The sequence below is a fragment of the Mytilus trossulus genome, chromosome 4, assembly GCF_036588685.1.
Source record: "Mytilus trossulus isolate FHL-02 chromosome 4, PNRI_Mtr1.1.1.hap1, whole genome shotgun sequence".
NCBI lineage: Eukaryota > Metazoa > Mollusca > Bivalvia > Mytilida > Mytilidae > Mytilus > Mytilus trossulus.
Window position 1 is genome coordinate 95,241,292 of NC_086376.1, and position 17,444 is coordinate 95,258,735.

The window sequence follows — 17,444 nt, forward strand, 5'->3', positions numbered from 1 at the left end:
TAGTCAGCACTTCGGTGGTGACATGAATATCAATTATATGGTCATTTTATAAATTTTCTGTTTACAAAACTTTGAATTTTTCGAAAAACTAAGGATTTTCTTACCCCAGGAGTAGATTACCTTAGCCGTATTTGGCACAACTTTTTGTAATTTTCTACAGTAACAGTTTAATATAACTAGTATGTGATATCTTGTTTGTAATATTCTACAGTATCTGTTAATTATTATATACTTAGGCTAAATAACATATGATTTTTACCGTATGATAAAAGCATTAAAGTAACGTAAATTCAATATTGTTTCGAATTGGTGCTTAGCGGGCTGATATGAAAAGTTTATCACATGCTTAGGTTGTTATCAAAAGCCTTTCCGTAACGTTATCGCATGGCATTCCGTGATACTCGGCAAATTCCGGAAAATACACCTCAATGGTACATTTGCAGTGAAACAAAACAATAATTTGGATACTGGAAAGTATATTGTGTAAAAAAATAAGAAAAAAACAAACAAAACCAAACAAACAAATTATTTAATAAATGCATTTTTTAAAAGTTTTAAATATTTAGAAAGTTGACTTTTCCAAACAGTCTTCCTTATGTATATTTTTGTCGATTCGTCCATATTAAAATGCTTTTCTTCTCTGTTGATGTATAAGATAGAAAGATTTCATATCAAACATACTAACTTTTGGGTCCTACGTCCATGAACTTTTCACTCTTTGAACTTCTATATGGGACCAACACGTAAAAGGATAAAAATATGAATCTGTTATTTTTCTCCATTGTTGAAGTATATGATAAAAAGATCATAACATGTCATTTTTATATCGCATGTATTATGAACCCTTGATCAACATCAGCCCACGAGCCATGCGGCTCTTGGGCTGATAATACATGCGATATGTAAAATGCCATGTAATAATCTGATGATATCTCGTTTGTAATTTTCTACAGTAACAGTTTCACTTCCAATCTTTGTACCTACCACCGGATGTGTTTGCTAGTATTTGATTATGTTTTAATAAATAAAATTCATATTGTAATGCCTTTAAGATTTTTGTATCTAAATATCATATACACAAAGTTGACATGATTATTTTATACAATAAATTTTGTATGATTAAGATACATATATCCTTGAGCTATATTTAACAGACTTTTGACTAGAATAGATCAGGTGACGTCAAAAAGAAAAATCTTGTCAATTCAATGACATTTGTTACTTTTCGTCACAGAATAAGTCAAAGTATGATCACTATTCTTGTCTTATATACCCCTCATACCAGTTCTTATCCCCTACTTTTATAAAATAAAAATAAAATATACAGTAGAAAAATAAACAAGTAAACTGAGTAAAGTCGAAGAAGTTTGATCTATTGAGTTCTACAAGATGTGGGTTACCTTATGCATGGAGTTATAAATTCATAAGCAATATTTTGTTTTTAATTGCAAACACGACTTCGATCACAAGAGGGGGTTGCGTAAATGATACTCATTATCACCAGTTGGCAAATAATCAATTTGAATAATTGTATTTGTTAGTATCTATTTAAAAACAACTTTAGTTAGCTCTATATGTTACAACAAACAAATGGAAGTTTTTAACGACCTTGACTGGCTATACAGCCCTTGCACGGTCGGCCTATATGTTACCTCTACGTACGATTAGTTGTATATGTTTTCTTCGGTAAAGGAGGTTTCTGCATTCTCGGTACGTTTTGTGAACGTGAATCAAACTTGTTAGAAGTTGATTATAAAACACTTTGTGGTATATGTTTTATGGAAAACACATTATGTAATTGTTTACTAAAGAAAATCTTGCATTAGGTACGGGACTGATGAATATCTCAGAAATGTTAAACCTATTTGTATTGTCTTCATGAACATATTTATATATGTGAAAAGCTTTTTATTTGACTATGCAGTCTGGATAACATGAGTGTTAATCTTAAATTCACAGGTGTAGGATCATCAATATATACCATAGATTTGAAAGATTTTCTTGACATTTGAGCTAGTGCACGGTTCTGATGAACACATGTCATTTAATTATTAAAAAAAGCAACGAAAAGTTAATATAAGAAGCAGCTGTCAACATTTTAAAGTCTTTATCTAGAAAAGTGGTCTTCAATTGTTTATTTCCTGATTTTACTTTTTCTAAGAGGTTTTTGGAAATGTAACATTTCTGAATGTCAAATATATATCTAACTAAAATGAAACATTTTCTAAGCTAAAACAATTATTGTTATTTGATCTTTGGTAGTTTTTTTCCCTCTCTTTGGCACATTCCCCATTTCCATTCTCAATTTTATTGGTTTAAATCTCACATCTAAAAGATTTTTACTACTTTTGAACGAACGAACGAACGAACCCTTTAATAATTAACACATCATAAATAACAGGATTAAAATTTCATAATCACGCCAGACTCGTGTATCGTCTACAAAAGACTCATCAGTGATGCTCGAATAAAAAATGTAACAAAGGCCAAATCGAGTACGAAGTTGAAGAGCATTGAGGACCAAACATTCCTAAAATACAGCTAAGGTGATCTTTCCCTGAATTAGAGAAGCCATATTTTTGTTAACAGTTAATTTATAATTATGAACATATCAATGATGACTCAAGTCAACTCAAAAGTGCTGACTACTGAGCTGGTGATACCTTGGGGAAATAAATCTCCACCAGCATTGGCATCGACCCAGTGGTTGCAAATAGAATCATATTCAAAACAGTGTGGTCCTGGCCATTGATTGACGACCTAAATTATGCCATTGACTGGGACAGATTAGGTGAACGTTTGTCTGTAACGACCATTGCTCACTTCTTTCTTATTATAGAATTTAAACTATGGGGTCACCAAAGGTTCTTAACGCCTTTAATAATAAAATAATTCGAAAAATTATTCAGGAATAACCTTTATGTTTTGATTTATATTATTGATATAAATCAACACATTGTATTATTCGGATTCGTTATTCGAATTGCTTTATTTAGTTGTTGAGAACCTTTGATGACCCCACCGATTCAGTGTCTTTAACAAGTACAAAGTGAGCAGTGATTGTTACCGACAAACGTTCACCTTATCTGTCCCAGTCAATGGGATAATTTAGGTCGTCAATCAATGGTCAGGACCACACTGTTTTGAATATGATTCTAAACTCATCATAGATACCATGCTTCAAATTTTACATTTAAGCCAGACTCGCTTATAATCCGCCAGCTGCAGAATCGACACAGCTCGAGTTAAATAAAGTTAAAGATTTTATAAATCATCTTTACCATGTAAGCCTAATGCCAAATTGTTAAAGCCAAGGATGAGAGATTACAACAACAAAACAAGGATCAAACCGGGAATGATAACAATCATAGCTAAATAAAATAATGGTTTGAGACTCTCTACAAAAATGCTCAGAGTTGTGTAATCAACAATGGCAATTTGTCAATTTTTTTCAATCTTAAGAGAGATTGCAGACAAGGTGACCCGCTCTCCCCTATTTGTTTGTTATTGGTGTAGAGTTATTATCGTTAAAACTTAAGTCAAACCCCAAAATTCACGGTATCCACATTAATGAAAAACAAACACTTTTAAGTCAGTATGCAGATGATACTTTTCTAACTTTAGATGGTAGTGAGACATCACTACAAGAAAGCCTCAATTGTTTTGATTCTTTTTATATGTTATCTGGATTGAAAATGAACAAATCAAAGACAAGAGCTGTTTGGATTGGTAACAAAAAATATTCTGATCAAATATTGTGTCCTAATTACAATCTTATGTGGTCACACACAAACTTTAGACTTTTAGGAATAGATTTTTCGCTTGATTTAAAAAGTATTCTTGATATTAATTTTAGAAAAAAGATCAAAGAGGTTTCAGCTATACTAAAAAGCTGGCAACATAGAAAATTAACATTACTAGGTAAAATTACTGTAATTAAGACTCTGGCATTACCAAGACTGATTCATTTGTTGACTGCCCTGCCAAATTTACCTCACTCACAATTAAATTAGCTGAGTGCTATGTTTTTTAATTTCATTTGGAATGGTAAGACTGATAGAGTAAAGCTTAGTACTCTTATTGCAGATTTTTCACAGGGAGGATTACATATGGTGCATCTGCAGTCTTTCTGTACATATCTTAAATCATCTTGGGTAAAGAGATTTTTATCAAATTCAGAAGGTTCTTGGCAGAATTTATTACTAGCAGAACTAAAACAGTTAGGGTGTGACAGAGTCTTTACATTACAAAAGGATAAGATTAAAGAAATTTCTAATTGTGTAAAAAATCCATTTTGGAAAGACATATTTGAATGTCTACACATGGCAAAGCCTTATACAAAGTTATGTGTTCCAGAAATTTTGTCATTGGATATTCTAAACTTTATACCACTATCTGAATACCCTGTTTATATGAAATGGAAATTATATGGTATACAGTTTATAAGGGACATTGTAGATAGTCAAAGTAAATCACTACTAACATTCCAACAAGTAAGACAAAAACTTAATTTGGAAAATTTTTTGAGATACTATAGTTTATTATCTAACATTCCAAAATATATAAAAAAAATACATCAAAAACTATTGTGATTTGAACATAGAAAATTTTGTTCCTTTTGATGCATTTTCTAAAAGGATCTTGGAAAATAAGAAGTTAAAATTTGTATACAGAGATCTTGTAGATAAAGTATGCATACTCCCATATTAGAAATTTTTAAAATGGGAGGATGTAACAAATTCTGAAATCTCAGAATGGTCTAAGTATTTTTCTCTTTTGAAAAGATGTTGTAGAGATACATATTTAAAGAATTTTCAATATAAAATATTACATAGAATTTTACCTACCAATACATTTTCATATAGAATTAAGCAAAAGGAAACAAGTCTATGTACCTTCTGTAATGAGGAAGAGGAAACAATAGAACATTTTTTTTATGATTGTAATGTTACACACAATTTTTGGTTGTCATTTTTACAGAAAACTAAATTATTTGATGAGCATTTCAGCATTAGCAAGATGGAAATTTTATTAGGATTTATTACCAAGAGTTTGTTTATAAATTTGTTAATAATTATAGCTAAAAACTACATCTTTAGATGTAAGTTAAGAAATATAGCTCCTAGTTTTATAAGACTTAAATTCAGAATAAAACAATACCAATCAAATGACTTTTATATTGCAAACAAAAATAATAGAGCAGCATCTTATGAAAGATTCTGGTCCCCACTACATACAATTTTGTCATGATTTATTATCATTTATACTTTAAATTATTCTATAGTGAGCAGTGGTATTTTGAATTTTTACTTTATATATATACATGCATGCATACTAATGGTAAGATTGCAGCGACTGTGTGTAAGTAGTGAGAGAAAGTGTGAGTGTGAGTAGCTATATTCTTCTTTTCTTTAATAATTATATTCTTGTATTATGAATATAAATTTAAAAAAACCAAATGGATAGTCTTGTATATAACTTTCAATGTTTACCCAAAGAACCATAGTCAGGTGGTGGTTGTAGGGGTATTGTAAAATCCTGACTATTGAAAAACAAATAAAAGATGAAAAAATAAAAAAAATATCGGTCCGTTCATAATCTGGAGGTTGAAACAATAGTTTCCAAATAGTTTCAAATTTTACGGATATAACAGAGGCAAAAGATAGTAAAATGATTGTCAAAATCGTAAATTGAAAATAAAATTTCCATTGCTACGGCAAAGCAAAAACAATGACAAAAAATCTCATACAAATGTCTATAAAACACAACATATAAAGGTTACGACAACACGAGAACGACGTTTATAATATAATATTTTAAAGAACAACATGCATAACATCAAATACAATGTTTCTGATTAGGATTTTTATAATAAGGAGCTGCTTAAAAAATATTATCTCAAATCATACGTATTGATTCGACATTTTGGTCGGTAGTCCCAATTAATTTATCGTTTCGAAGTGTGTATGCATTCAAAGGTACGACGCACTATTTTCAGAGTTACACATTATGATTTAGTCATTGTTTGTTCTGTGACTGCTAACGCGCTTGGGTGGGATCGATGTGTATTCTTTATGTGAACAGTAAAATCACAAAGCTACAAAAGCTACCAAAACTACCAAACTCCATTGAAAATCAAAACTGAAAGACCCTAAGAAAATAATTAATACACATCAAACTAATATATAATGTGAAATACATCGATACTTCATATAATACAAAAACAGCATTTGAATGATTAGCTACAAAATATAAAACATGTACTTTAAACAAACTAATTTTAACTTTATTACATTCTAATAGACTGAAGTATAAATACTAACTTCTAATTTTGACTTCGTAAATTAACAAAATGACTTCTGATTTTTTTATGAATGAAAATTAAGTTGCTTACAAAAAATATGGAAATACTTATTTGTTTATAATGGTGCGACATAATGCAGAGAATACTCCAGATTATAATGAATATTAATATATATATATCAATAGAACACAGAATCTGCTAACTTAAAACATCAAATTATTTAAACTTCATATTTTGATAGATATGAGACCTTTATCTACCTAAAGTGGTCGTCAATCTTAACACATTATTTGATGAGGTGAGGGCGTAACCTATTATTTGTAATTGACAGATTTGACCATAAAATTACTTAAGCGAGTGACATTGACATGTTGGTCATAACCTTAACAAACTGTGATGGTGTAATAAAATAACCTACGTAGTTCAGTTGTTTTATTTTAGGTTTTATTATTCCCTAATTTATATTTCCTTGTAACAAAATAGTATAAAAGAGGAATGCTATCAGAGATCTCTATCCATTTGTGTCTTACAAGCCACTCAAGTACATCAAAGACTAAAAGACAACCATGTAAGTTGTATATTGTTTTGTGTCTTTGATATTTATCTATAATTCCTTTGAATTCAGCTATCAAATACCTCTCAAAGATGATCAAGAATGTTGTCATAACACTGTGCATTCAAAACAATTGCAGGCAAAAGCCATTAAACCCAATAGAAACAACTGTTGTCATTTTTTAATTTGGAAACATACATTGTTTTACATTGTCTTATCGGGGCCTTAATTAGCTGACTTTGCGGTATGGGCTGTGCTCATTATGGAAGGCCTTTCGGTGACCTATAACTGTTAATGTTTGTGTCATTTTGGTCTCTTGTACACAGTTGTTTCATTGGCAATTATACCACATCTTCTTTTATATAAAGTTTCCATACTTAGCGTATATATCTTTTACTTGATTCATAAATTAACTTTTTTTTCTCATTGGCTATCATTCATATATTCCTATATCTATTGTAATAGAAAACGCTTTCAAAAAGATTCAGATATTATAGCAGATATTTAATTCTCTTTTGAAATAAATTGATAGCAAAGAGAACGCCTCACTTTTGTAATGTTCACGATCAAATAACGTTAAACATACAAGAACTTTTATCATAGTTTATTTGATGTTATAATGCTGAAGTGTTTTTTGTTTGACAGAAAATATGAATACATTAGCAATAGTTATCGGGCTTGCTGTGTTGGTTACTTTAGCCTCTGCTCGCAGTTATAGTACCAATCAAGGATCATGGGATGGTCTGAATAATGGCTGGAATAGTGGACATCTGCCTAATAGGTGGAATAGTGGACGTTTGACCGGAGGTTGGAATAGCGGACATCTAGGAGGTGGATTGATTGGTGGACACCGAAGTAAGATTTTACAAACGATATGTCTTATTACCAAATATATTTAAGTTTTACTTGTATTAACTATTGTTAGGGTTGGACATTCACAGTTCAATGTTGGTTACTATCTAACAAATTGGGTATGTCATTGTGTATATTACTCTCGTATGAATATCCTTCAGAAAGTATAGCTTTTTGAACATTCGCCACTATACAATCCATCAATCAAGCAACGAGTTTTCACTTCTATATACTGTTCGTCGAATTTTGTTTTTCCTAAACGTTGAGCATGTAAAGATTCCTTTGCCAATAAGAATCAAAGACATTGTACATTTTAACGTCTTCTTTCATAGCATCAAAATACTGTAAAATATATCCAGGAGATATAGGATCATAATAGACCAAATATAACAATAGTTATGAATTTTCTAGGATACAGAAGAGCAGCTGTTGCTTACGGTTCAGTTGATCCATACAGAAACAGTCATCTTAACAGTGGAGTAGGACTTTTGAACACATGGGGTATTAATTCAGGAAGGAGATCTAATTTAGGTTGGAGATCTGGTTCAAGATGGAGTCAGCGAGGTAGGTTTCGAATTTTTGTTCCTATCAAATGTAACCCGTATTTCATAACTCTCATTATGTTGATTAATGATCAAAATTCAACGTTTGCTTGATTACTTCTAAAGACATAGATGTTACACTGAGTATAAAAATATAATAAGGGAACGTTGCCTTAGATGCTACACTGAGTATATAAATATAATAAGGGAACGTTGCCTTAGATGCTACACTGAGTATATAAATATAATAAGGGAACGTTGCCATAGATGTTACACTGAGTATAAAAATATAATAAGGGAACGTTGCCTTAGATGCTACACTGAGTATATAAATATAATAAGGGAACGTTGCCTTAGATGCTACACTGAGTATATAAATATAATAAGGAAACGTTGCCTTAGATGTTACACTGAGTATAAAAATATAATAAGGGAACGTTGCCTTAGATGCTACACTGAGTATATAAATATAATAAGGGAACGTTGCCATAGATGTTACACTGAGTATAAAAATATAATAAGGGAACGGTGCCTTAGATGCTTCACTGAGTATATAAATATAATAAGGAAACGTCGCCTTAGATGTTACACTGAGTATATAAAGATAATAAGGGAACGTTGCCATAGATGTTACACTGAGTACATAAATATAATAAGGGAACGTTGACATAGATGTTACACTACGTATAAAAATATAATAAGGGAATGTTGCCTGAGATGTTACACTGAGTATAAAAATATAATAATTGAACGTTGCCATAGATGTTACACTGAGTATAATAATATAATAAGGGAACGTTGCCATAGATGTTACACTGAGTATATAAAGATAATAAGGGAACGTTGCCATATATGTTACACTGAGTATATAAAGATAATAAGGGAACGTTGCCATATATGTTACACTGAGTATATAAATATAATAAGGGAACGTTGCCATAGATGCTACACTGAGTATATCAATAAAATAAGGGAACGTGGTCATAATTTAATTTTGACACATTTTATTTATTTAAATATAATATACCTCAGGGAAATATATGAAAACCTATCCAAAATTTCAAAAAATAAATCTAAATACCGAAATCCTAGGTAAATTCAAAAAGGAGAGGTATATAAAAACCGACAACATGTGACGTAATCCAACAACGGAACAAGTAAAAAAGAAATCATCTCTCACATTCCTTTTGGGCAGGATGTGTCTGATAAATATCCACAAACTTTTGATTGGATTGTTTTCCACAAATTTTGGGTTTCTAATTTATATATTACGTTCTGTTTTCGACTTATGAGTTTTAATATTTTATATATAACTTTGATCCTTTTTTTTTTGTCTTAGTACAGGCATTTTACAAAAAAACCTCGGTTACATTGACTTGATTACGAATTAACAATTAAAGAAACTAACAAGCAGATGATACGTCAATATTACTGGTTCGAATTGGTAAAATATAAAATAAGGTTGCAATTTTGAGAGAGAGAAAAAAAAACAGTTATAATTTTTTCTAACGTAGCCATTCAGAGTTTATTTCAATATAATTCAGATATGAAGTAACTTTAGACCATATCGAATATAATCAGCAGTTACATTTATTTGATGCGTACATTATCAAAAAAACAATTTCTCTTCGAATTAACTAAAAGAACTTTTATTTTACAGGATATTGAGAAAAGAGAAGGATAAAAGAAGATCATTACAACATCTGAACATTACATATATCATCCGTAGATTTTTTACTTTTGCAAATAAAACTATAAATATGATATGCATTTGTTCAGATTTTTATAATGTTGAAAATATATTTGAAACTAAATAACATAATAATAATAATACAAATTCATACGAAAATACACGCCTAAACAATCACACAAAATTATTCATAGTTTCTAGAAAAACTATCAACATGGAAAATCATAACAAATCAAAAATGAGAGACAAGAATAAAAATATATCTGAAGGATTGAAGACTTTCTATGGGCGGTATTGGTACATGTATAGATGGATAACAACTGTCATATTCCTGACATGGTACAGGCATTCTTTGATGTAGGAAATAGTTAATTAAACCTGGTGTCATCGCTAGCTAAACCTTATAAATCCCGTATTCCGGTAGGCGCGTGCAATTACGTAGACTTTGCTTTAATAAAACGCAACACAACGGGTTCCACAGGGTGCCACATGTAGAGCAGGATCTGTTCACAGGCGTCGTCAGTTTGATTTAGATTTATGAGTTTGACTTTGACTGTACCTTTGGTATCTTTCGTCCCTCTTTTATCAAAAGGCTATTATAACTGAGGACAGAGGTCTTATTGTAACATGGATATTGAATATTATATTGTAATATTATAAGTTTATCACCTATGTTGTGTGTCCATTGGATTACCTCCCGTCTATTATTTTGTTGTGTATTGTTCGTTTAAATTTGTATTGCAACACACATTGTAAATGTTAAAGGATAATTGATATAAACAAAACTATATTCAATAAATTTATATTATTGAATATTCTTCATGATTCAGACGGATTTAAATAAAAGGTATCTTCTTAATTTTAAAGTAGTTCATAGGAACATACCAAGATCCTGTTAATAAATATTCTGTATCAAATTCACAAACAATACATGATGGTCTTCAAGTATTAATAATAGGTGCTGACGTTGTTAATCAACGTAGTCACGTGTTATAGTGTTCCATTATTTGTCTATAGATATAGGAAGATGTGGTGTGAGTGGCAATGAGACAACTCTTCATTCAAATAACAATTTCAAAAGTAAACCATTATAGGTTAAAGTACGGGCTCTTTGGTCGGGTAGTTGTCTCTTTGACATGTTTTCCATTCCATTCTCAAATGATTTTGATCTCTATTATAATGAAACTGAGAAAAAATATCGTCAAATATGATACATTTAAACTATGTCATACGTCGTCTACGTTTGTGCGTACGTTTTCATATCATTAGCTGTGAATTGATGCCATGATTATTGATGATGTTATCCATTCAAAATTAACATAACAAATAGAACAATTTTAGAATTATGTTTTGTATTTTTGTTTTTCATTTCTGCGTATTTGCTTTGTCTACATAGTGGTAATATGTCATTGTGTTGTCTTATACTAACAAAGTTATTCTATTTTGTATAGTGGTTACATTTCATTGCACACTGTTGACTACTGTAATCAAATTTTGACATTTTTACCTATTACATCTGGTTGTTTTGTTCAATTATTGTTGTCAATATAATAGAAGTATATATTTATCAAATATAACTTCAATATAAAAACTTCATTAAGAGCCAAAACTGTGTAATGCAACGATTTAGTTATCGACGAATATAAGACCGTAAATGTTATAACTGCAAAGTTATGTTTTTAATAGATAACTTATTAGAATAAGTTAATTTTAAGTAAACGTGGAGCGTCCTTAAATTGTGGGCTCTCTACACAATTACTTTGTTATAACTAGTATGTGATATCTCGTTTGTAATTTTCTACAGTAACAATTAAATATAACTAGTATGTGATATCTCGTTTGTAATTTTCTACAATAACAGTTTAATATTACTAGTATGTGATATCTCGTTTGTAATTTTCTACAGTCACAATTAAATATAACTAGTATGTGATATCTCGTTTGTAATTTTCTACAGTAACAGTTTAATATAACTAATATGGGATATCTCGTTTGTAATTTTCTACAGTAACAGCTTAATATAACTAGTATGTGATATCTCGTTTGTAATTTTCCACAGTAACAGTTTAATATAACTAGTATGTGATATCTAGTTTGTAATTTTCTACTGTAACAGTTAAATATAACTAGTATGTAATATCTCGTTTGTAATATTCGGTCAACATCAGCCGTCGAGCCATGCGGCTCTTGGGCTGATATTGAGCCTAGGGCTGATAATACATGCGATATGAAAAATTCCATGTAATAATCTGATAATATAACTAGTATGTGATATCTCGTTTGTAATTTTCTACAGTAACAGTTTCACTTCCAATCTTTGTACCTACCACCGGATGTGTTTGCTAGTATTTGATTATGTTTTTACAAATAAAATTGATATTGTAATGCCTTTAAGATTTTTGTATTTAAATAATTTATACACAAAGTTGACATGATTATTTTATGCAATAAATTTTGTATGATTAAGATACATATATCCTTGAGCTATATTTAACAGACTTTTGACTAGAATAGATCAGGTGACGTCAAAAAGAAAAATCTTGTCAATTCAATGACATTTGTTACTTTCCGTCACAGAATAAGTCAAAGTATGATCACTATTCTTGTCTTATATACCCCTCATACCAGTTCTTATCCCCTACTTTTATAAAATAAAAATTAAAGATACAGTAGAAAAAAAAAAATATCGGTCCGTTCATAATCTGGAGGTTGAAACAATAGTTTCCAAATAGTTTCAAATTTTACGGATATAACAGAGGCAAAAGATATTAAAATGATTGTCAAAATCGTAAATTGAAAATAAAATTTCCATTGCTACGGCAAGGCAAAAACAATGACAAAAAATCTCATACAAATGTCTATAAAACACAACATATAAAGGTTACGACAACACGAGAACGACGTTTATAATATAATATTTTAAAGAACAACATGCATAACATCAAATACAATGTTTCTGATTAGGATTTTTATAATAAGGAGCTGCTTAGAAAATATTATCTCAAATCATACGTATTGATTCGACATTTTGGTCGGTAGTCCCAATTAATTTATCGTTTCGAAGTGTGTATGCATTCAAAGGTACGACGCACTATTTTCAGAGTTACACATTATGATTTTGTCATTGTTTGTTCTGTGACTGCTAACGCGCTTGGGTGGGATCGATGTGTATTCTTTATGTGAACAGTAAAATCACAAAGCTACAAAAGCTACCAAAACTACCAAACTCCATGGAAAATCAAAACTGAAAGACCCTAAGAAAATAATTAATACACATCAAACTAATGAATAATGTGAAATACATCGATACTTCATATAATACAAAAACAGCATTTGAATGATTAGCTACAAAATATAAAACATGTACTTTAAACAAACTAATTTTAACTTTATTACATTCTAATAGACTGAAGTATAAATACTAACTTTTAATTTTGACTTCGTAAATAAACAAAATGACTTCTGAATTTTTTATGAATGAAAGTTAAGTTGCTTACAAAAAATATGGAAAATACTTATTTGTTTATAATGGTTCGACATAATGCAGACAAATACTCCAGATTATAATGAATATTAATATATATATATCAATAGAACACAGAATCTGCTAACTTAAAACATCAAATTATTTAAACTTCATATTTTGATAGATATGAGACCTTTATCTACTAAAGTGGCCGTCAATCTTAACACATTATTTTTGGAAGACTTTGTATTAGTTTCGAAATTAAATTATGTCTTGCAATAGTTTACTATCATGTAAAATAAGTAAAGTGAGGGCGTAACCTATTATTTGTAATTGACAGATTTGACCATAAAATTACTTAAGCGAGTGACATTGACATGTTGGTCATAACCTTAACAACCTGTGATGGTGTAATAAAATAACCTACGTAGTTCAGTTTTTTTATTTTAGGTTTTATTATTCCTTAATTTATATTTCCTTGTAACAAAATAGTATAAAAGAGGAATGCTATCAGAGATCTCTATCCATTTGTGTCTTACAAGCCATTCAAGTACATCAAAGTCTAAAAGACAACCATGTAAGTTGTATATTGTTTTGTGTCTTTCATATTTATCTATAACTCCTTTGAATTCAGCTCTCAAATACCTCTCCAAGATGATCAAGAATGTTGTCATAACACTGTGCATTCAAAAAAATTGCAGGCATTAAACCCAATAGGAACAACTGTTGTCATTTTTTTAATTTGGAAACATACATTGTTTTACATTGTCTCATCGGGGCCTTAAATAGCTGACTTTGCGGTATGGGCTGTGCTCATTGTGGAAGGCCTTTCGATGACCTATAACTGTTAATGTTTGTGCCATTTTGGTCTCTTGTAGACAGTTGTTTCATTGGCAAATATACCACATCTTCTTTTATATAAAGCTTTCCATACTTAGCGTATACTAGTATATCTTTTACTTGATTCATAAATTAACTTTTTTTTCTCATTGGCTATCATTCATATATTCCTATATCTATTACAATAGAAAACGCTTTCAAAAAGATTCAGATATTATAGCAGATATTTAATTCTCTTTTGAAATAAATTGATAGCAAAGAGAACGCATCACTTTTGTAATGTTCACGATCAAATAACGTTAAACATACAAGTCAGGAATCTGATGTACAGTAGTTGTTGTTTGTTTATGTAATATATACGTGTTTCTCGTTTCTCGTTTTGTTTATATAGATTAGACCGTTGGTTTTCCCGTTTGAATGGTTTTACACTAGTAATTTTGGGGCCCTTTATAGCTTGTTGTTCGGTGTGAGCCAAGGCTCCGTGTTGAAGGCCGTACTTTAACCTATAATGGTTTACTTTCTAAATTATTATTTGGATGGAGAGTTGTCTCATTGGCACTCACACCACATCTTCCTATATCTAAGAACTTTCTTTATCATATTTAGTTTGATGTAATAATGCTGAGGTGTTTTTTGTTTGACAGAAACCATGAATACATTAGCAATAGTTATCGGGCTTGCTGTATTGGTTACTTTAGCCACTGCTCGCAGTTATAGTTCCAATCAAGGATCATGGGATGGTCTGAATAATGGCTGGAATAGTGGACGTCTGACTAATAGATGGAATAGTGGACGTTTGACCGGAGGTTGGAATAGTGGACATCTAGGAGGTGGATTAATTGGCGGACACAGAAGTAAGATTTTACAAACGATATGTCTAATTACCAAATATACTTGACAAAAAATGAAAATATCGTTAAGTTTTCCTTGAATAACTATTGTTAGGGTTGGACATTCACAGTTCAATGTTGGTTTCTATCATCAAATGAGGTGTTTCATTGTATATATTACGTCTGGTGTATAATAAATTTAGTCCTGGTATCTATGATGAGTTAACTTACACTCATACTAAAAAAAGAGTAGCTTTTTGAACGTTAGGCACTTTACAATCAATCAATCAAGCAACGAGTTTTCACTTCTAAATACTGTTCGTCGAATTTTGTTTTTTTCTAAACGTTGAGCATGTAAAGATTCCACTGCCTTTTAGAATCAAAGACATCGTACATTTTAACGTCTTTTTTCACAGCATCAAAATACTATGAAATATATCCTGGAGATATAGAATAATAATAGACCAAATATAACAATAGTTATTTATTTTCTAGGATACAGAAGAGCAGCAGGTGCATACAGTTCAGTTGATCCATACAGAAACAGTCATCTTAACAGTGGATTAGGACGTTTGAACACATGGGATATTAATTCAGGAAGGAGATCTAATTTAGGTTGGAGATCTGGTTCAAGATTGAGTCAGCGAGGTAGCTTTTGATTTTTATCCTATCAAATGTAACCCGTATTTCATATCTCTCATTTTGTTGAATAATGATCAAAATTAACGTTTGCTTGATGACAAATTAAGACATAGATGTTTTATTGAGTATATACATATAATAAGGGAACGTTGCCATAGATGTTACACTGAGTATAAAAATATAATAAGGGAACGTTGCCATACTAGTAATTTGATTTTGTCACATTTCATTAACTTTTTATAAGTTATACACATTTCATTTATTTAAATATAATATACCTCAGGGAAATATAAGAAAACCTATCCAAAATGTAAAAAAAAAAATCTAATACCGAAATCCTAGATAAATTAAAAAAGAAGAAGTACATAAAAACCGATAACTTGTGACGTAGTCCAACAACGGAACAAGTAAAACAGAAATGATCTGTCACATTCCTATGTGGCAGGATATATCTGATATATATCCACAAACTTTTGATTGGATTGTTTTCCCAAAATTTTAGTTTTCTAATTTATATTTTACGTTCTGTTTTCGACTTATGAGTTTTAATATCTTATAGATAACTTTTATCCTTTCTTTTTCCTAACTTGGTACAGGCATTTTGCAAACACAACTCAATAACATTCACTTCCTTACGAATTAACAATAAAAGAAACTAACAAGCAGATGATACGTCAATATTACTGATTCGAACTGCTAAAATATAAAATAAGTTTACAATTTTGAGAGAGAAAAAAAAACCCAGTTATAAATCATTTTTTTCTTACGTAGCCTCTCATATTTCATATCAATATAATGCAGATATGAAGTAACTTTAGACCATATCGAATATAATCAGCAGTTATATTTATTTCAAGCGTATATTATCAAAAAACAATTTTTCTTTGAATTAACTAAAAGAACTTTTATTTTACAGGATATTGAGAAAAGAGGAGGATATAAGAAGAACATTACAACATCTGAACATAACAATAATCATTCGTAGATTTTTTACTTTTGCAAATAAAACTATAAATATAATATGCATTTGTTCAGTTTTTCATAATGCTGAAAATGCATTTGAAACTAAATAACAAGATACTGGTGTGAGCTATTGGCCGTGGTTATACATATTCATATGTAAAAACCACGCATAACCAATCATACAAATGTATTCATTGTTTCTAGAATAACCTTCAACTTGCACAATCATAACAAATCAAAAATGAGACACAAGATAAATAACTACCTGAACACTTGAAGAGCTGTGTATTGATGGATGGTTTTTTTTCTAATTTTCGAAGGCCGTACGGTGACCTATAGTTGGTTATTTCTATGTCAGATAGTGTCTAAAGAAGATGTTGTCGTATTGGCAATTTATACCACATCTTCTATTTTATATTTGTGATAAAAAAAAAAATAACAAAAAAAAATAACACCGAGAATAATTCAAACGTAGGTTAATATATACCTGGTTTTATATCTAGCTAAACATTTGACTTGTTTTACAATCGCATAAAATTTCATTATTTGACGATGTGTGAACAAAACAATTAGACATAATAGGTAAAAATATCAAAAATAGCATATCAGCAAGCAACATTGTGAAAATCACTATAAAAACAAGCAAATATTACAACCCACGCAAATAATAAAAAATGTTGATAAAAACACCCATCAAAGTCGAAAGAGTATATTGTAAATTTTGTGTTAACTGGTAATTTTGACAATGTGCACATATTGATT

General features: G+C 30.2%; 1 protein-coding gene across 3 annotated transcripts; it reads left to right on the plus strand.

Annotated features, from left to right (window-relative positions):
- The first annotated feature begins 6,742 nt into the window (after positions 1-6,742).
- LOC134714315 (uncharacterized) lies at positions 6,743-16,718 on the plus strand. 3 transcript variants are annotated; one of them, XM_063575551.1, is made up of 4 exons: positions 6,743-6,872; positions 7,503-7,712; positions 8,121-8,273; positions 16,636-16,701. In XM_063575551.1, the coding sequence occupies exons 2-4, from the start codon at positions 7,508-7,510 to the stop codon at positions 16,641-16,643; spliced, it is 366 nt and encodes a 121-aa protein (XP_063431621.1). In that variant the 5' UTR covers positions 6,743-6,872; positions 7,503-7,507; the 3' UTR covers positions 16,644-16,701. The 3 variants fall into 3 exon arrangements, with proteins under 3 accessions (XP_063431621.1, XP_063431622.1, XP_063431620.1); XM_063575552.1 differs by lacking the exon at positions 16,636-16,701 and adding an exon at positions 9,912-9,960; XM_063575550.1 differs by lacking the exons at positions 6,743-6,872; positions 7,503-7,712; positions 8,121-8,273 and adding exons at positions 13,878-13,984; positions 14,892-15,101; positions 15,573-15,725 and having other exon boundaries at positions 16,636-16,718.
- The last annotated feature ends 726 nt before the right edge of the window (positions 16,719-17,444 follow it).

Excerpts from the sequence above, each read along its gene's own strand:
- LOC134714315 (XM_063575551.1), top strand. The coding sequence starts at position 7,508 with ATGAATACATTAGCAATAGTTATCGGGCTTGCTGTGTTGGTTACTTTA. Across the intron at positions 7,713-8,120 it reads ATTGATTGGTGGACACCGAA|GATACAGAAGAGCAGCTGTT; the intron begins GTAAGATTTTAC and ends TGAATTTTCTAG.